This window comes from Rhineura floridana, chromosome 2, assembly GCF_030035675.1.
Source record: "Rhineura floridana isolate rRhiFlo1 chromosome 2, rRhiFlo1.hap2, whole genome shotgun sequence".
Taxonomy (NCBI): domain Eukaryota; kingdom Metazoa; phylum Chordata; class Lepidosauria; order Squamata; family Rhineuridae; genus Rhineura; species Rhineura floridana.
Window position 1 is genome coordinate 37,985,422 of NC_084481.1, and position 22,002 is coordinate 38,007,423.

The 22,002-nt window shown below is 40.3% G+C and overlaps 1 protein-coding gene across 11 annotated transcripts in view; it reads left to right on the forward strand.

Moving 5' to 3' along the window:
* Positions 1-22,002, forward strand: part of ZNF385B (zinc finger protein 385B) — a 319,282-nt gene that overhangs the window by 72,112 nt on the left and 225,168 nt on the right. For 7 of the 11 annotated variants that reach the window (XM_061608302.1, XM_061608301.1, XM_061608303.1 and 4 more), the window contains one exon: positions 647-949. The exons of 1 other annotated variant lie outside the window; for it this stretch is intronic. In XM_061608302.1, the coding sequence (XP_061464286.1) occupies positions 647-949 (303 nt within the window). Of the gene's footprint in view, positions 1-646; positions 950-18,915; positions 19,125-22,002 lie in introns of those variants that run through there. 3 more of the 11 variants (XM_061608316.1, XM_061608310.1, XM_061608313.1) reach the window with 3 other exon arrangements.

Sequence of the window (22,002 nt, forward strand, 5' to 3'; positions counted from 1 at the left end):
TTTAACTGACGCTGCAGCAATTTTGTAAGATGTGTATTAACTTTACTGATCATTTTATATTATGTTAACTTGCATAAAGGGAGAGAGAGATGGATAATCAAGTGAACATGTTTCATCAATTGGCTTTAATATATTGCTAATTATATTAGGCAAATATATACACCCACAAAATTTAAAAAAGAAAAGTAGAAGACTGAAGGAGAGAAATTGGAAAATCATATTGTGAAGTTTTTTGCTAGAAGAAAAATAGAGCTCCTTCTAAAAGTAAGTGAAAACTGTTAGAACAAGATAATGATGGTGGATGTTCACGAGAACTGAATATCACCAGTTTTTATTTACCATTGAGCTCTAGCTGGTGTCACATATTTCTGCAGGAACAGCAGCTTCTGCAGAACTGTGAGGAGCATTACTGTTTTTATTTTATTATTATTAATCAAATTGAACCCTTTAGTATATAGTGTACAATAAGAGTAGGCTTATGAAAGAAAATTGCGAATTAAAGTACTTTTTATTGGTTTCTGACCTAAGTCTTTTCTTTCTTTCTTTCTTTCTTTCTTTCTTTCTTTCTTTCTTTCTTTCTTTCTTTCTTTCTTTCTTTCTTTCTTTCTTTCTTTCTTCTTTCTTTCTTTCTTTCTTTCTTTGGTAGGTATGAAGCACCCAATAAGTCCGGACCACATCTTTGGAGATGGAATTATGACTCCATCTGCATTTCTGCGGGGCTTTGAAGATAAAGGACTAAGACACGACAGGCCAGACTATCAATTAAGTAAAGAGAAAAAGAAGATATTATTTTCCTTCTGTGATGTGTGCAATATACAGTTGAACTCAGCAGCACAAGCTCAAGTTCATTACAGTGGAAAGTCTCATCTGAAAATAGTAAAACAGCTGAATAACGGGAAGTTACCTACAAACACATCCACAGGCACTTTGTTTGCAGGTGCCAGCACAGGTAAAAAAAAAATATGTGTGAGTGAGTGAGTGAGACCTTACGTTTGATATAAAGTGTCAGATACAATAAGACAAGCATCCTTTTCTGTGCTACTAGCTACAGCCCTGGAAGAAAGCTGTTATTTCTTTGTCCTAGTATTATCATCTAGACCAGGGATGGGGCACATATGTCCCTCCTGATGTTGTTAGACATCAGCTCCCAACAGCAAAACTATCATGGCCAATGGCCCAGGATGATGGGAGTTGTAGTCCAGCAACATCTAGAGGATCAGAGGTTCCCCATCATTGCTCTAGACTCAATTTGTCTGTTTTCATTTATTTATTATGGCATGCATAGACCACAGATTAACCACTTCTTCTGGTTACCATAGTGTGAGCCGTGAAGTGACACAACCAATATCTTCAGTTTTGGTTTGTGTTTTGTGTTTGTTTTGGACACTGCAGGATGGTGAATCCAACCCAAAAGGAGGCAAAACAACTGATGGGAGTTAGGTGGAGATCAAGTCCCCTAACATTGCAAAATTCCTCTGACTGTTGAATTCCACTACTAAGGCTTGTGAAAGAGTCTCTGACCTGGTTCAGTCATAATGATTCTGGCCTAATAAACCATGGCTTTCGCTCCCAGCAATTCTTCACACACTAAGGGAGTTTCAGACGTGGCTGGAGTTTGCAGAGTGGATGGCTCTGCAGGATGGAAAAGCTGCTGCTGGAAAAACTGCTGCCAACTTTCCCATGCAATTCTGAATCTGGGGAGAGGAGAAACACTGCAGTTGCAGATGTAGTGATGCAGGCATTTTCCCATCCCTACCTCAACTTCACATGGGCTTGGGTGGGCCTTACAGCAGGAATGGAGAACCTGTATCTTCAGATAATGTTGGAGTAACTCCCATCCTAGCCAGCATGGCCCAATGTTGAAGAGATGATGGGAGTCCAACAGCATCAGGAGGGCTACAGGTTCCTCATTCCTGCTTTAGAGGATTCACACAAAAAGCTGAGGAACATAAGATGAACACTTCCTATTACTTGAGCAGCCAAAATCACATGGGCCCTTCTATTTCAGTGTCACTACTGTATTGATGATTCTTTTAGACACCCAGATGCAATGTTATGTATGTTTGTATTTGGCAAGCCAGCAGGCAGGGTCGTGTTTATCTTACTTTATTAGGTTACTTTGTTTTGTTATATTTAATAGTCTAAAACTAGGTGCCATAGCTTATTTTATTAATATCATAATACTTCAAATTAATAGAAAAGATAGGACACATAATCTGTTACATTTTACCTAATATGTCAGTATTCACAAGACTCATTGAACGAGGGTCAAATTGAAATTCTGGCCTTCATGCAGCTTATCCATGTGTCCTTAGGGAAGCCTGCCTCAGCCTTTGAAAACTAACGTTTTAAAGAGCTAAATTACTCTGTCTGATAATACTGCCCTATGAGATCAAGTAAATGTTACAAGTATAAGGTTGTTACTGTTTCATTTTTGACTGTTATAAAAGAAGAATAAAGTGTGTCTTTTCATAAAGATGCAAACTGTTTGGATCCTGTTTTCTTTTTAAATAATAATTCTTTGGAGGTCACCTTTTAAAAAAGCAGAATCCATCATCCTTTCTTATACTAAGACAGATGGAAGAGTGTGTCTCTGCTTAAGAAATACTATCTAGAGGAGACAAAGGTAGCTGCTTTTGAATAGCTTCTGATGGTACAGCAAAATGACAGATTTAAAATCTCAATACTATGGAGCTTATTTGTTTTCATAGATATGAAGAATTTGCCCTTTTATACTTTGGAAATGTCACTTCCTTTGCAGTTGTTTCATGTAAATACTTGACACTTTCTAAAATTTCTATTCCCTGTCCCCAGACTTTTAGTTTTATGTGAAATACAGAATTATTGTCATTTGGAGTTCATACCTATGACAAATCAAGCTGTGTTTGAGAGGAATAAACCCAAAACAGATGTGTAGATGTTGGTGGTCACCTTTCAAAATTATATTTAGGGGAGGTGTGGGTATAGCACCTGCTCTCTGTTAAATCTCGTTAACAAATTAGGAGTCATCCTCAGAAATATTCCCTCCTTCTCAACAGTCCCTTTGCCTTCCTGGAGCAAATTCACTCTTCACCCTTTAGTCAGAGTTAAGCACTTTGATGGCAATGACATTGACATCACGGTGTGTTCATTTGTTTTCCATGTCTTCATCCCATCTTTCTATAAAATGTTCAAGATAAATAATGACACACAAGATTTAAAAATCAATAATTCCAAAATTATAAAAAAAACTATGTTAAATTAAAGCTAACTTTAAAAAAATCACAATATGATATAAAATGGCAGCACTCCAAAGAACATTTCAAAAGGCAAAGCTCAAAAATAACCACTGGAAATGATAAGGGGTAGAGACACACCATTCAGCCAGTTCCAGTGCGTCTCCACCTCTCTCTTCTGAAAACAGGGGCACATGACACTGGTCAAACCCTGCCCCTTTTTACTGCAAAACCTGGTGGGATCAGCTCGGGTGCGTTTTTTTAAAAATGCAGCTTCAAAGAAATTTTGCACCTGATTGGCAGTTCAACCTGTTGCCCCTCTAAGTGTGGCAAATGGAAACACTTCGCTATAGGTGACTAGGGTATTCATAACCTCTGTTTTGGTAATTTGCTGGAAGGTAAGCAGCCACAGGTCATACAGACTTCCTTTAGCAGGGGATTTGCTTCAGTGCCACAACAAAATAGGGCCCTGTCACTCATGTCCACTTGCCTTATTCCAAAAGGCAGAGGACACAGAGCGGGGTCTCAATAGAAGATCTCAGATAATAGGACAATTCATAAGGGAGTGGAAAGTTGTTAAGATACTCTGGTCCCAAGTCATTTAGGTCTTCAAGGGATCAGAAACGAATTTGTAACCTGAGAAGCTTGCCTGGAACTTTTGTAAGATTATTTTCAGCAGTCGGGTGGAGATCTTTTTATTCTTCCAGGTCTTTTAATTTAATATATGTTACTATGTTTAGATTTGGGCATAAATTGCTCTGTCTTTGCTATTTTAGGTTGGTTTTTATATTATGATTATGCTGTTTTAGTAATGTTTTGTTTTTATAATATTTGTATTGAAATTGTTTTATGGATTGCATTGTTTTTGTGCATTTTACAGATTTTTGTAAACTGCCCAGAGGACTTCGGTCAATAGGGATTTAGAAATGGCAAAAATAAATAAATAAATAAACAACCACTACAGTTAATGTGGTATTGGAGTCACCTATTTGGTCTGTTGCAGTTAACATGATTTTTAGATCCTGATGTAAGGGAAGCTCTGGTTATCCTTAACTAATATTGGTTCTGATGAAGAACTGTAGCTCAATGTGGTGGCAATGTTGGGTGATGGTTAGAGCGTTGGACTTTGACCTGGGAGACCAGGTTTGAATCCCAACTCAGCCATGAAGCTCACTGGGCGACCTTGGGCCAGTCACTATCTCTCAGCCTAACCTAAGTAGCGGAGTTAGACTATGGGGTAGCCTGCATCTGTCAGAATTGTTCTTTTTCCTAACAGACAACAATCACTGCTCTCTCTTTTTTCTTAATTGAGGCTACTTCTAGGAAGGGTGGGCAGCAATAAAAAAATTGTGAATTTTCCAATTTACCTGAGGATGATGGATGACATTCCTCATAGAGATGCATCCTACTGGAAGGAACAGGCAGGATCCACTAAAGCCTTTTGCCTCCTCTCCAGGGGTAGGAGTCATCCCTGTCGCCAGACCAACCCTGCCTGCAGTAGGTGATGGTTGGGTCCTCTTGTTTTCTTTTGAGCATTTGGCTTTTCTTAATTTGTGCCTTTCCTGTTTTGTGTTTTCTGAGTTGGTGTTTTTCTACCATGCTTCCTTCTCTCCTCCTTTAGTGTTACTATAGTTTTTGTTGTACTGGGTGTACTTTTTCACCTCAGTACATTCCTCCTTCATTTGCCCTCTGTGTGTTTGCGTGTGTGTTCCATTTCTTTGTTTATTCCCTTCCCCCTGTTTTCCCCTTGTGCCCCGGGGTGTGTGTGTTTCAGGTCTTTGCAAGGGATGTTTTGCTTTCATTATACCCATAGGTATAATGTAGGTAAATTGACTTAGCAACATAGTGTTTAGACCTGTTGGTATGAACTTCAGGTAGTTTATTATGTAGGGGCACATTACTCCAGATTTCAAACTGATGCCCCCCCAAAAAAAACTAAGGGAGGGAACTTGATTTCTATTTTCCCACCCCCAAATGGTAAAGTTTGCCCTTGCAGAAGAACTGCTGCATCCTTCTTTCTGAAAATTGGCAGGCTTTAGCCACTTGGAAAGGGCAACCATGCCTGCAATTTGCATCCAGTTCTGGCAGAAAATACAAAAGTTAGACTTTTTCTCCCTGCTCCTTAAAATAAAATATTAAAGGTTCCCTATATGAAAATCCCTACACAGATCTGCCTGAAATGTGGAAGGCTTAATCCACTTTGCAAGGGCTCCTTTGCGTGCAAATTTCATCCACATATGTAAAAAAGAGAAAAGTTATAGCCATGTTTAAATTCACCATTTATAGTCAATGGTGGTAAAACAGAGCTTTGGATTTAACAGATCAGATTTGGACCCAAATAACTAATCAAATTGGAATGACACAGAGTGGATGTGAAACAGATCAGACTGCTACAGATACAAGGTGAATCTTGTTGCTGCACACATCCCTACTATATTTTTATTGATCAACAGAATTTGCTACTGATCCAATGGATATGACACAGAGATCCATGAGCAGAGTTCTATTTGTGGAATAGAGTGCTCTTTGCGTCCCAAAATACATTTCGGGAGACCTCATGAACCCTTAAATATGGCATTTTAAAGAACTGTTGGTAACATCCAACCATTAGGCAGAATGAGGTAGTCACCTCAGGTAGCAGTGGCAACTCCCCCACTCCCACAGAGCCCCCCAGTTGTTCTTATACTCCTGAGCCAACACCCCAGCAACAGTGCATGCTTATTACTGGCCTGGGTGGGCTGGCCTTGTCACCTTCTCCCAACATGTCACAGATGGAGCTGCTGGGAAAAGCCATTGACTGAGAACCCAACAGACAGGTAGTCAGCTGAAGCCATGCATTTCAACCTATGTGCATGCATTGCTTTGCCAGTACCTGACAGCATTTCTTTGAGTGGGCAGCAAGCAAGCACCAGGCAGTGCGGTGAGCTAGTGGTGGCAAAGCATTGGGTGGAGGAGAGCAGCCCATTGCCCTCTGAGTTAGAATGCTGCCCATTGTCATTGTTGAACTAAAGCAAGATTCAGCTGCCAATCCAGAAGAACATAAGATAAGGCCAGTGGCCCATCTCATCCAACATCCTGTTCTCAAAGTGGCCAGCCAGGTGCCCTTGGGAAGCCTGAAAGCAGGATATGAGTGCCATAGCAATCTCCTCACTTGTGATTCTCAGCAACTTGCACTAAGAGTCATACTGACTCCAACAGTTGGGTTCTATATGTGGAACAGAGAAAGGGCATCTTGTCCTTAATCTCAGGCAGCAAAATATCTTGGCCAGCTCTGTATCCCAACTCACCAATACTTTAAGATTATGAATATATGAGAAAGTCATGCCTCCCATGCTGTGGAAATGTGGGGATGTGAATTTCTGTATCTCTGTGTCTTTTGCCAAAGAATTTGCCACCATTTATGGCATTCATGCCCACTGAACAACTGGGCTTCCATAGTTAAAAGTTGAGTGACAGCGCTGCCATACACTGTGAGATCATTATTCATTGACGGTCTTTTATAGCTGTGTAGTTCAATATATTAGTACTTTATAACACCATTACAACGGCATTGTGTGGTATGCCACTGTATTCCTGTTTCTGATTTGCTAAAGTCACTATGGTTTAACTTTACCACTTCAGTCAGTCTTCAACTTTTGAACGTTCTCCAGATGTTGTTTTTTTAAATTATTTAAAGAGCATTGCATACCAAAAAGGAAAGCAAAGAAAAACAAGATATAAATAAGAAAAAGCCTTCTTGTTTGAGAGAAATTTGAGTACTTAAGGTAAGAGTGATGAGTATATCAAATGTATAATGAATGTATGTGACTTTCTTTTTTATATATATGTAAAAAAATCCATACAAATACCAAAACCACATAATTTTAAATATAATTAGGAAACAGAAAATACTCATTCCTATAATGTGTTTGTTTTCTTAGCTATCAGTTCGCACTTAGCTAGTGTACTTCTAAAAAGATTCCACAAGATGGTGCTGTAAGCATTCACAGAATAATGTTGTTTAGTGGACTTGGTTTAACCATTCATGACATTACTTGGCTAATTTAGGGAGCATGTCTCAGTCCTTCTCCCTTCAGCTGCAACCCTGTGCACTCTTAACCTGGGAGTAAGTACTATTGAACTCAATGTGTGTTACTTCTGAGTAGACATGATAGGATTGTTCTGCCAATGACTATTCTCTTCTCCCCCTTTCTGTCACTGGCACTGCTAGGACTTTCTCTGTGGTGGATGTATGGGGCAGGGGAAGTTACACATTTGTTTGATCACTTAAAAATAGTGTTTTAAAACCTATGTATTAATCAGAGCAAAATTCTGACATGTGTCATATCTCTCAAGTACTTAGGTATCAAAATATGAGACAGTGATTGTACAGGAGTACAAAATAAGCTGACATTGCAGACCTGCAAGGGATGCTCAGGCAACTTAGGGGTGGAAAGATCTGTCTCTTTTGGTTCTCTCAGTTCCTTATTTTTCCAGTGTGAAATTCAGTTCTCTACATTTCTACAGGGATCTGCGATTTTTTTTAAAAAAAATCTTTGTGAAAATTCTCCACCATTTTAGTGCAAATTTCTCCAAATAAACACATTTTTGTAGGCAGTTTTGACAAAGGTACACATTTTTGCAAGCCATTTCTCATCATTTCATGCCTTTTTACATGTTATCTTCATTCATGTATTCATTTTTATGCACACTTTCCCCTAATATATGCATTTTTGTAAATGTTTAGTTGTTGAACTGCATCTCAACATTCTAATAAATGCGAATTTCGAAGGATGGCTGTGTTTCAGTTCTCATATTGTTTCTGAAATTGCGAATTGGATAAATTCTGCTTGAAATGAGAACTGAATTGAAATTCTCACCCATCCCTAAGGTATGTGTTTGAAAAATGCAGGTAAATATAGAATGTCATTTGCAGTAACCAACGTCTGAGAGGCAGAGACTGAAATCAAATATGAGGCTTATATACATACAAACAAAGAAGAAAACAGAGAAGGGAAAACAAATGATGTCAGACCATGACATAAGTCTTATTTTGGAGAATTAGATTACTTGTAGCTTTAAGGTGTGGGTTGCATTACATTCTGCCCTCTTGCAACTGAATTTAGCAACTGCAGGGGGATGTCTCAGTAGGCATTTAGGGAAACAGCCAAGTACAGAAAACTGCAAGGTTTATTTCCCCATAAAATTCTGTTGGTGTGGAGTACATGGACAAAGAATGATAAAATGACAAATGTGTCAAGTTTTGGAACATTTTAAGCAGAGCCAACTGGTTTTACTTTGCAATGCATCCTATGTAGAAGCTCACTCAAATGACCCATGCCATTTCAGGATTCTCCATTGCATGTCAAGTTTTTATCTTGTGCCAGTTTTTGGTGTGATCATTTCCTTGGGTGGAAGTATTAATTAGACTATTGCTTTATTAACAACATTAAAAATGGACATCCCCACAGTTCTCATACATCTGTAATGAAAATATTACTGGCTGAGATCCAAAATCCCTTTTGTTCACCCTTTTTGCCTATGCTATTCAAACAAACCTCTCTCTTTTGCTAGTCCATGAAGATAAATCAAAGGTCAGCCTGGATTACAAAAACTTTGTAAAAACATTATCAATTCAACTTTGTGCTGCTACCTCTGTGGGTTTCCTACTTAATATGTTGAAGCATCATTGATTTCACCCAAACCCATTTTCCCCTCTACTCTGCTATATTTTAATGTCATCACAGTGATTTTTCCTTTCTGAGAAATGTGAAATAGTACCCAAGTCATAATCAGTGTTCTCCAGCAATTTAGAAGTAAATGCTAAAACACTTATTTTATTTCATGTTTTATTTATCAAAATAGCAAATAATTGTGCTATGCTAGTGTAGTTACATGTACCTACAAAATCTGTTTTTGTGATGTTGGTGGATGATTAAAATGATCCATTTACATAATTACCATTTGTAATGAGTTTAAAAGTTTGGGTTTGATCTTTAAACCAGATGCACTGCAAAACAACGTACAACTATATGGGTGTTTTTAAATAAAACCTTTATTTCACATGTTGCAGTATACATTTTTCCCCATAGAATAAATTGTAGCTGTATCTTGATTGGCGAAATTAGTATCACAATGCTGCTATTGCAATAGTTATTTATCAGGCATCCTGAATACTATTCACATGTAAGGTCTTCAACGAGCAGATTGGGGCTTTTTATATCTTTTGTAACTTACTAACTCCAGAAGCTGAATTGGTAGAAGTTAGTTCCAGGGTGTGAATATTTCTTGTTTATTGCTGACACATAGTTAAACTGCTGGTTGGTGTTATTTTTCCCCTAAACTAATTGTAAAGGTAAAGGTGTCCCCGCACGTATAGTGCGAGTCGTTTCTGACTCTTAGGGTGACGTCTTGCGACGTTTACTAGACAGACCGTATATATGGGGTGGGATTGCCAGTTCCTTCCCCGGCCTTTCTTTACCCCTCAGCGTATGCTGGGTACTCATTTTACTGACCACGGATGGATGGAAGGCTGAGTGGACCTCGACCCCTTCCATTGGAATTGAACTCCGGCCGTGAGCAGAGCTTCGGCTGCGTTACCGCCGCTTACCACTCAGCGCCACGGAGGGTCATAAACTAATTGTAAGGTACTGTAATGTTGAGATATAACAACTAAAAGGGAAAAACTTATTTCCAGGAATACTTATTTGTAAGGGCCTGTAAAGCTGTTTAGCAGATGCTCCTTCTGTGTATACACGGACGTTTGCCACAGTGAAGACTGTCAAGTGTCAGGGAAATACGCATGTCTGTGTAAACCAGTAATAGCTTTCTACCCGACAGAGGTACATATCTGTCCTTTACACTTCATGATGATCACTGAAAGATGCTGGGCAAAGGCAGAACTCGTAACACACTCCTTAGCTGCAGAATGTGTGCTATCTCTCACATTTTTGCAACTTGACTGACAGATAAACCACTGACTCAAACATAGGTTCAGTTGTGCCTTGCCTCTTCTGTATGCTTAAGGTGGGCTGTTTGCTTTTTTGTTGTATGTGCAGTATGTGTTTTCTCTTTGTGAATTAATCTACTATGCTTTTTTCAGTTCTCAACCTTGGCGAGGACAGGTACATTTGGACTAAATATAGTGAAGGTACTTTCCAGTTGGGCTCCTTGCTTTGAAAAAGTTTTATCTGTCTTCATCTGCTGTTAGCTGGAGTGTTAATTGACACAAGTTCCAGAGCACAGGTGCTGCCACTGAAAAGGTCTTGTTCCCTGTCACAACTTTAGGAAACAGCCCTCTGAGCAACTACGCAAGGTTTCATTCAATGATCTTAATGAGGTGATTAGAACTGGAGCCTACTTTAAAGTCTGGAAAAGGTAGTCATTGTTCCTGTTTGCAGCCTATTGCCGAAATAAAACACAAACACCATTCATTGGGTTAAATCATGGGCCACTTTATTAAACGGAATCAATTAGAATAATGAACCTGCAGAGGGGAAATCAAGTGCGGGAGCATTCTGATGATCCAGGCAAAGCCTGCTTGCAGCCATAGGGCAACCAAACCCTTGCCTGAGCCCAGGGCTGCCCTGTGCCAGACCCCAGCTCGGGCCACACCCTGAAGATGTGTAGGGGGTCCAACCCGCATCACTGCCCCCCGGAGCCCTGAAACTCCAAGCGGATGGGGCACGTTGGCCCCAAAGGTGGCCCATGTTCTGTCCCCAGACCGTATAGCCCTGAGCTGCAGGCCCCCGGACCGCCAATCACCCCCAAAGGTGCCTAAAGGTGTCACCTAGCTGCCCTTTCCCTTTTAACCTTTCCCCCGCACTTTCTTGCCACAAAAGGGGGACAAGCCTCTGCTTAGTCTCCCTTTACCCCACACCCGATAAGAATCTTGTGCAGACCCCTCTGCAGGTCCGTCAAGAAGATGCCATTGTTGCCTCACAAACTGCATGTCCTCACATGCCTGCCACTGAGGGCCTTGCCCTCCAGCAGATGACCAGAGGCTATTGTAGCCTCAACTGCATGTCCTCACATGCCTGCCACTGAGGGCCTTGCCCTCCATGTCTGACCACGGCAGACGACCAGAGGCTATCGTGGCCTCAACCGCATGTCCTCACATGCCTGCCACTGAGGGCCTTGCCCTTGAGTAACCAAGGTCATTTCCACCCAGGGGAATGGCCACCACCTGCGGGACCCTCTTCATTCAACCCTGCTGGAACAACAGGGGTAGGAGACCATCCCAGCACGTACTCTGTTGACCCAGCCCCAAACTGTGCAAAGGAGGGTGAGAGGCTGGTGGAGCGGCCTTAAATGGCCTTCCGCTGCCCCGCCTCCTTTCTGTGCATCACAATGGCGCAACAGCGCGCTGCATGCACACACACACACACCACGATGGCGGCCTGGGCTTCGGCTGCACCCGCAAACTCACCCCTTTGCCCAGCAGGTACCGGGCGCAGAACAGGGTTGCTGTTGAGCATCAGCCACATTTTTCCTTCTAATAGCTGCAGCAGTGTGGGTGAAATCCCAAAATGTGAAGAACTGCACCTTGGTGGTATATGATTTGAATTCCACATTTTCTAACACTGCTTCCTTTCCTGTGTTCCACCGTGATTTTTATTGTCAGCAGTTAACAGCTTTTTGGTAATACCATTTTGGGATAGCATAGACTGGTCCATTTTTATAATCTTGAGACTCTTTTCCTTTAGCAGTCTGACATCATTCTTGAAAGTGATGTAAAAAAAAAGAAGCAAGGAAGTATTTTTTAGTTAGGAATAAAGAATGAATGAATGAATGAATGAATGAATGAATAAATGTATTTGTGGTCATAGACCAGTATACAATATCAAACATCATATAAAACTGTTTAAAATCATACATTTGCTAACTATAATCATGGCTGTATAGGCAGTTGGGCTAACAATGTTCTTCGATGGATAATTGCCATGGCACAGAATTTTGCGACACTAAACGTAATTTGAGGGTATTGATCCGATAAAAGATAAGTGGTATAAAACGAAAGGTCCCGGCCAGGAATCAAGTTGATGATTGGAGTTATATGCAGGAGGCGGAGATCATGATAAAAAGGGCAAATTAAGAGTACATGGGTTACTATTTAAATTTGTCCCATCCCACAGGGGCATAATCGCTTTGTATGGGGGACTCCCCGATATCTGCCCTCTAGAAGAACAGACGGGAGCACGTCAAACTTCGCCAATGTAAATGCTTTTCTGTATCTCACATTAGGTAGCGAGCTGAAGTAATGCGGGAGCACAAAGCCCCTAGTGTGGGAAGAAGAATCATCCTTTTTTTTTTTTCAATAATTTTTATTCAAATTTTCATAAAACATACAAGACGAAATCATAAAACATTCAAAGACAAAAAACAAAATCAAAAATAGTTAAACAAAAAAATAAAAAAATAAAAATAAAAATAAAAATAAAAATAAAAAATAAAGAGTAAAATATTGACTTCCCATTTGTCAAAGATCAGATCAGTTATAAGTCTATAATATATAACAATCCTGTCTCTTAAGTCATATTATAAAATCACTTTCCTCCAATAATTATCTTACTTAATCATCAAATCTCATAAACATTACTTTATTCTTTCCACAAAAAGTCAAAGAGAGGTTTCAATTCTTTAAGAAATATATCTATCAATTTTTTTTTTCCAGATAAGCATATCGATTAATCCATCTCATTACTAATTATGATAATCTTATTGTCATAACCATAGTCAAAATAAACATTTCAATTAATCCATCACATCAGAATCTGTTAGGTTCAGTAATTTCAGTAGCCATTGTTCTATTATCCCTATTAGTTCCATTTTCCATCTTCCATCTTCAGTAGTCTTGTTAAGTCCAGTAATTTCAGTATCCAATCTTCCATTATCAGTATTCCATAATAATCTTGCTGTCAAAGCCATAGTCATATAGTAAGAGTCTGATGGGAATTACCTCTATCCCAAATATTTTCTTGCCATCCATTCTGAATAGGTTGCTGAAATACTGCTGTAAAATCATATCTCTGTTCTTTTTTTCAAAATACACTGGGTCATCTCTTGAAAGTTTTTCCATTGTCACATGGCTGCAGTTAATTCCATAGATTTTCTCTATATTGGGCTCCATCACGTCATTCCAGTCCAGAAGATTATCCATACCATTGATAACTTTATCTCTAGAATCTTCATTAATTTCTTCAGAGATAACATTGAGTTCCAAACAATAGATTTTATTTCTAAAGTCCATAGACTCCAAATCTTTTTCCTGTTCCACGTTTGTTCCAATCTCCGGGGTCTCCTCTCTCACAGGGACCCCTGTTCCAGTCTCCAGGGTCTCCTCTCTCACAGGGACCCCTGTTCCAGTCTCCAGGGTCTCCTCTCTCACAAGGACCCCTATGTCTTTAATCTCCTGTGTCTCCAAACAATAGTTTTTATTTCTAAAGTCCATAGACTCCAAATCTTTTTCCTGTTCCACGTTTGTTCCAATCTCCGGGGTCTCCTCTCTCACAGGGACCCCTTCCAGGGTCACCTCTCTCACAGGGACCCCTATATCTTTAATCTCCTGCGTCATTTTACTCAATTCAATTTTCAACTCCTTACAACCCTGTCGCAGGTTTTGTTTCGTTATCTCAATCTCATCCATTATTTTCTGAAACATAGTTATTTCCAGATTCTCAGCCACTTTCTTAATTGCCATTTTAAAAGAAAAATATAGGAAAACCACTTCTTATTTCAGCAACAATTGGGTTAATACTCCAAACTTGGTGACATCACAGTATAAACAGAGCAGACAGCCTTATCTCTCCATAGTTAAGTAAACAAAATGCAGTTCCCAGGATCGAAACAATTAATGGCAGTCGTCAGAAAACAGATTCGTCAAAATAAAATAGACCAAAAAGAGAGTAGTCTCAGACAATATAATATTCTTCAAAATAAAAATCTGGAATAGAAATCCCTCTTCTGTGTATATCTTTAGAATGCAAATCCAGGACAGCTTTTTGCAACAAAAACAGAGATAAGCTATTAATTAGTGCGTAGCAGAGAGAAGTTATGGCTCCCCAGTGAGATGTCAAAAACCGATCAATCTGGCAAATCTCTTTTAAACAGCAACAATTTAAGTCAAGTAAAAGAAAAATATAGAAAGAAGGGTGCTTGCCTGTTAGTGCGTTCTCTCTTAGAAGATAAGGTGAACGTTCGCTTTATCAGATAGAGCTTGCTGTTGAAAATCCGTCCCACCTTCGTCGGCTGGACCTCGTCCCATAAATTAATGAGATCTGGTCGTCCCAACAAAAATAGGCTTTGAGGTTAATCTCTTCGTTTCTCCCTACCCGGGAGAAGTTTAATCAGTCAAAAAAAAAGAAAAAACTGACTGATATATCTGAATAAGCTTCTTTTGAGGCAGGAGCCCGTCTCAAAAGCAGGCACAGGCTAAGTCACCCTTCCCGGAAGTCGGAAGAAGAATCATCCTTAAATGTTGTCAACAATTGATGTCTTTGTAGTTCTGCGTCTATGATTCGTTGCGATATAGCCAGCCACGCTTTAGAGTAGCCCAGCATGAAAATCGCGGGAGGAGAAAAGCCAAGATTTGCAAGTTTCTCAATCAAAGACTTATGCCATTTGGATCGGTAAGAGTCAGAAAGTACCAGCGGGGCCAAGCCCACGGGACAGAACTGCAATTTTAACCATAACCTTATTCTTAATTTCCAAATGCGGGCCTCAATTGTAGGGAGACCAGCTTCCAGTCTTAGAATATTATTTGAGACACATGTCGGTGTCCCAAAAATGGATCTTAAAAATTGGGTTTGGACAGGTTCAAAGGACACAGATTTGGAATATATCAGTGCCTGAGAACCATAGAGCATTTGGGAGATGGCCTTCGCTGCGAAGACTTGTAAAATGGAGGGAACATATTGACCTCCCTTAGTATGAAAGAATGACAAAAGAGCCTTCGAGGTCCTCCGGGCATTAGTGATGGTATTCTTTGCATTCTTAGTCAGGAATAAAGAGTGAGTTGCTTTCAGCAGGTGGTCTGGGGAAAATATTGTTTGCTTCTACTGCATGTTGCTACCTGTCATAAAAATTTGAGAGGAGAGTGGGCAAAAATTAGGATTATATGGAATACTTTAAGTGAGCAATCAGTATGGAATTCACTTTTCAGAAGAGGTGCATTGTGATGGATAGCTCTTGTGTGCATAAATCCAGTTGTCTTCAAAGCTATTTATTATTACTTATACAGCACCATCAGTGTACATGGCACCTTACTGACTTCCACAGGCAATAGTAGCCAGGTTGCCTCTCCTCTAAAGTAATTGCAATCTAAAATAGAGAATGGGGGTAAAACAAGGGGAAGAAAAGGAGAGGCAAGCTGGCAAGTGCTCAGTGTGGGTGGGTGGGGGAATATAGTTACACATATTTCATGTTTTGGTTAGACTAAGGACTGAGGATCAAGCCAAAACCCTGCTGGAAGAGTTGGGGTTTTGATAAGTGACTTGTACATATGCAGGGATGGATTGCTATGAGTAGGGGGAAAGCAAGGGTGGCTGGGTGTGGAGTCTTATTAGAGAGCATGAGAACCTTTGGGCAGCTGAGGATGGTGGAGCGGGAGGAGAGGAAGACATGGGCAACATATTTACAGATTTAGAGTGGCAGATGCAGAAGGGCAGGGAAAGCCAGTGAAGGGATCTGAGGCATGGATCCATGGAGTGAGAAACCAATGAATGGTTGTAGCAACTGAGTTTGGATAGAGATAAGAGGTCTGAAAGAGGAAGAAGGCCAAAGAAAAGAAAAGTTGCAGTAGTTAAGGTGGGTGATGATGACCAGTTTAATAACCATTGTATTGGCCATGGGAGAGTAGAATGAGCAGATTTTTGCAGTTTGTGCAGGAGAAGAAACATGGCTTGGTAACCGATGAAGCGGTGGTGGTGATGGCAAAGGAGATAAGAATCCAAGAAGTGGTGTGTGTTTGTGTGAGTCTCAGGAAAGGCTGGGAACTGAAAACAGAGAAGCTCGCTAGCTCTCTGTGTCTGAAGAGACCCCAAAGCTATGGGCCTTGGGGAGCAAGATCTGATGGATTGTTAATGCGGAGAACCCCTCCATATTACACTCAGGCTGTATGTATGTGTAAAAAAATATATCCTATAATAAACCAGTCTCCGCTGACCTTCTTTCCAAGGAGACCAAACCTTGGGTAAGTGCTGGTACCCTTGGAAGTCTCAAACCACTTGGAAATTGGGGTGTCGTGCAACAGTAGCAAGGGCAGCTTCAGTGGAGTGTAGCTGATTGTAGGGGCTGACTGAAGGTTTAGAGAATGGAGTTGGATAGGGACACAGCAACCTGAGAACATGAATGGGGACAACAAATGGAGAAAGTAAGCCAGGACTGGGATTAAGTGTGGCAAACAGCTTGGTGGGGCAGTGGAATGAACAAGCTAAGAGTTATGTATAGGGAGGAGTTGGGAGTGGAAATGACACAGTTTAGAGCAGGGGTAGCAAACAAGGAGAAGGTATACACTATAAGTGATAATTTGCCGTCCAGGTGTCATTGAACTACAACTCCACCATCCCTGACCATTGGCCATGCTGGCTGGAGCTGACCATGGGAGTTGTAGGCCATCATCATCTGGAGGGCACCACATTGGCTGTCCCTGGTCTGGAGAGTGGTCAGAAGTGACAGATGAAGTAAAATATGGACAATGACACTTAAAGAGAGCTGTCCTGTTAGCAGACTACAGGTCACAGTAGAAACAAGAAATGGAGGGATGGGGTCAGGGAAGGTACACATTGTAAGTGATAATATGAGGGCCAGAAAAGGGGAATTATATAAGAATGAGAGCACAATACATAACAATTCTGAGAGATCAAGGGGATAAACATGGCAGCGAGTGGCTGAGTTGGTCTAAAGCCACAGGACACAGAAGGAGTGGAGAGAGAGAAGATGGAAGGTAACTGGATCTGTGAGGTGTTCATCCATTAATGTTAAAGTCATTAAAAAGCAAGGTGGGTTGTTGTGAGAGAGAAGAAAGGCAAACCAAGTGTCAAGATCTGATAAGAATGTAGGAATAAGTCCAGGGAGGAGTGATATATAGCAGCAGCATGGAGATGCAAGAGGTACAAAATGAATTTCTAAACTTAAAAAGCAATTGGTGGCTGGAACATGTCTTACTTGTCAAGTTCCACCATTGTGGCTGTCGAGCTGGGTGCCTAAAAGGAGGAGAGGCCTCTGAATAAGAGGTCAGCACTACGGCTGGTATCTGAAAAAGGAGCCAGGTTTTGTTGAGGACAAGTAGCTAGAAAGAGTAACCAAGGGAGAGGTCATGGAGTCAAAGAGTGTAACTGCTTTGTGGATGAGGGAGCAGTAGTTCAAGGAGCAGAAGAAGACAGAGGGCGAGGCGATGAATGGGAATGAACCAGAGGCAGAGAGAGAGAGGAGGATCAGCAGCAGACGGTGTGGTGGGGTGGACATGTTTATCTGACTTCCTGGCAGGTGAATTGCTGCTCCTTAATAGGACCGGAGTGGTGTGGCATGGTGGCAAGGTCATCATGGTGCAAACACACCAGTGGAACTAATCCTGCCAGTGTGTTTGCAATTCATGGCCCTCTCCACCACTTTGTGCCTCCTAGTAAGTAGCAACAACTCACCTGCCGGGAGGACAGGTGAGCATCTCCGCTCTGCTATACTGTCCACTTCTGGGGAGGATTAGTGGATGTCATGATGATAGAAGCAACAAGCAGCAGGGTAAAAAAAAGAACAGTAAGGTGGATCAATTTAAAGCCCCAGAGAGAGGAGGGCAGGGAGAGAGACAATATGGTCCAGAACAAGTGAGGTAAGAGCAAAAGGGCATCTTCAGATGCAGTTCAAGTGGTTGGGTACCAAGTGAACACTAAATTGTCTAAGGGCCAGACCACATGTTGTGTTAGCTGCATAGTTATGCAGAAGAAAAAAAGTCTGTTGAAGTGAATGGGAATCCTCTCCTCCATGCAAATTGTAGACCTGAGCCATCAGATCTGGATGGGCCCCATAGTAGGGTGCAAAGTTTAAAGCCTTCAATTTCCCCATGCTAGGGTTCAGATCTGGACTGGGTCCCCATACTGTCAGTTTGTGCCAATTACAAATTGCCAGTCAGTTTACAAGGTCAGTAGTCCATAGTGTGATTCTTAACATCTACCATATTCATTTCTGTCTTGAGAAAAAGGCTTTACATTTTAGCTATTTTAGGACAGCATATAACTGGTGTTTCTTGTTGTCTGAACATGTGTTGTGCATTTTCTTAGAAGCAGAAAAAACTCAGTCAATATGTCACTATTTTCATTCTTAAAACATCCTCCAATAATAAACCCCCATCAGCATATTGGCTACGGATGGTCCTCTGTCACTGTGGAAATCCAGAGCTAATTTTGACTCTTGCAAGTTTAGGAAGATGATTCTTCATTCTGTGTGGTTTGCAGCTATTTCCATAGAACCATTTCATAATCATCTGTCTTTTACTTGAATTTGATCACAGCAGCTGATTCCATGCATTGGTAATGAAGCCTTACGGTAGCCTATTTCTCAGCATAAATCCATCCCAGAGACCTTCTACTTTGTCAGTGCCATGTGTGTGTGTTTCAGTACGAATGAATGTGTAGAACTGAAATTGCTGTGCTTTCTTTACAAATGACTCAGTGTGCTTGTCCTTCCCTAAAATGCTGCCAGCGTGTAAAGGATTTTCAATGAGCAGTGTAAATAAGCCGACAGCAGAGAAGGTTTGAAGCTTCACTGGTATAACAGTTTACTGTCACACAGATGATCAGGGCTGGAGAGCCAAGTCTCTGTTAGCATTCACGGTACCTCTTACGAGTCACATAACTGGACGTTTTGTTTCTAACCTGGTTTCTTTTATAAGCTGGATATTTAGTACTATCATAATGTGGAGTGGACTTCCTAGCAGAGGTGAGCAATGATTTTTATTAATTGCTTTACAGAATTGCTTTGCTTTGAGGTACACTCCGATACATTGTCACATGCTTGGCGTCATTCTTTTGTGAATGTGGCACTTTGTGTTTCAGTTATGCCAATGAGATAGCGCAAAGGCTAGAAAAACCATGAGAATATTGTTGTTGTTGTTTTTACATTGTAAACATAACTCCATAAAATGGATTAAATCTCTGTTTCCTGTCTTTTTATTTGCGGAAGAAGCTGTTCTAGCTGATAGATGCATTCTGATATATTTGAAATAACTATTAATACAATATGATATACTGATAATTAATTGCTGAGGCTAATTATCAATTGTATAGTGAGATTGTATACTTTTATACCAATAAAACAATTTGCAGGGCATTAAACTCTACTTTCAGAAAGGTTGACTTGTGAAAGCAATATATACAGGAGATACATTGCAAATATGACTTGCAACTAATAAAATAAAATAAAAGCAATAGACTGCTTGCTGGAGTAATGCATACTGGAGCCTGACTGTGAGTATTAAACGGTATGACCTGTCAGTCATAGGACAACCTCCACTAATTCATTTGCAATGACAACTTGTTTTATGAGAGGCATAAAATTACTGTCACTGCCATCTAAGCATGCTTTAATTAAATATGACATTTTAAGTGCTGCAAATCTTTATTTAAAGAATAAATATATTGCTGAAACTAATCGGTGAAGTTTGGATTGCCCACCCCTTAAGTTGCAAAACAGTCTGGTAGGGGATTAAGTTGTGTTTACTTGTCTAAAAAGTTCTAGCTAATAATTTCAATGTGAAAATTATTCATTAAACCTTGTTGTTGGTTTGCTTATCCTAGCTGAGGTAGGTGTTGTTTCAGTTATGTGTTTTAGGTCTGGATAACATTGTACTCAGTGAAGAGAAAATTACAAGCAATTTTTGTAAAAGTGGCATTTCTGTTTACAAAATGACTATTTAGTAACTTTGCAGATCTTTTGGGAGAAACTAACCTATCTCAAGTCTTTTCCCAGTAAATTTATTCATGAAACAGTTGTTTTTTATAGCTTCCAACCACTGAGTCATAGATAAGAACATGTTTGTTTGACTGAAGATTCAAGAATTTCCATTTACTGACAGTACACGTAAAGCATGGCTAACCAGGAGCAAACCCATTTGTATTAGCCAATCTGTCTTTGCAAGTCCCAGGGCCACTATCTTGCTAGAAGCCACTGTGTGCTTTTGAAAGCATGAAATTAGTTTTATACCAAGCACATGGTTTCTCATTTAGCAGTTCTTTTTATGGAATTGGTCAATTTATGGTTCACTGCCAGGATTTTGGTCTTTTGTCAAAGCTGATAGATTCTGCTAAGGTGTCTGCTGGAGATAAAAAAATAAAAATAAAGAAGTGGAAGAGAGAGTGAAAATGCTAATTAGAACCTAGAGAATGGACTTGGCCCCATCAGTAAAATATACTCACAGCATTACTTCAGGTCACCTATAGATATTTTTTCCCTATCATTACCAGTTCCTGAGCTGGACTTTTGAACAATAACAAAACTTGGAAAGAACTTTATCACATGTAAGTGCATTTTAAAGTATATTTTCCAGCTTTTCTAGTAAGCTGCTTTCAAGATTTGGTCAATATTTAATTCAGCCTTATCAAAGGATCAAGTATGTATATAGAACAGGAATATAAAAGTTACTTTGCTTTGTGCGTGCAGTCTTTAGTATTCTGTAGTATTTTAATGCTGCAAAGCTACACCCACTTACTGAGAGAAAGTCCCATTGAATTTTAAAGGACTTCTTCTGAGTAGACTTGTGTAGGATTGTCATAAGGCTGCAGTCTTATGCACATTTACTAGGGAGTCAAACCCAATGAATTGCTTCTGAGTAAACATGAGTAAGATTGGGCTGCAATTCTTCACACATTTGCATGGGAATAAGTCCCACTCAACTCGACGGGACTTGCTTTCAAGTGAAAATGGAAATGGACTGCCCTCAAGTCAATTCCAGCTTATGGCAACTCTATGACTAGGGTTTTCATGGTAAGTGGTATTCAGAGGTGGTTTACCATTGCCTTCCTCTGAGGCTGAGAGGCAGTGACTGGCCCAAGGTCACCCAGTGAGCTTCATGGCTGTGTGGGGATTCAAACCCTGGTCTCCCATACAAATGTAGGTAGATTGCATGCAAATAAAAGCAGTTTTTCTTCCTCTGTACTACAAACAATATTTGGTGAGGGAGGGGAAAATATTTGCAGCCTGACTAAAGCAATCGTTCCATCAGATTCCTCCTTGTGCAACGGAATTATCACCCTCACTCCTCCCCTCCTGCACACCCCCTAAATCCGTTCTGATAGTTTTCCACAATGCTCCAGAGCAGATTTTGAGATGGGGCTTACATGGGGGGGGGGAGAAGAGAAGGGAACTCTATTGTGCTAGCACAGAAAGTTACCTAAATACTGCCCAATGTTTGTCAATTCTGAAATCAGTCCCGCTGATATATTAGAGTCTCCAAGACACTGATACATGGTTTCTATTATAGATATTGTCATCTTCTAGACTAGGTCTAGCAGTCAGCCCAAGTAAACTTCCTTGAACAAAATCCCATTGAATTGACTTTCAACATTGAGGGGATGCCAGTACATGAACAAATGTTTAATGAAGTTTGCTTGTTTTTACACGTGCATGTAAACATGTAAAAAGCATTCAGCAAACATTTTCCCCAAGAGCTTTCATTATACAGTCATGTGTGTCAGAGAGCTACTCATAGCTGTCACTCCATCCATGCTGCTTGTACATATGGTCGCATTTGTATATCTACTGCTGCAGAATATGTGGCATGGTCCTTATCTAAGAAATTTCAGTCCTTCCTCCCCTTTAT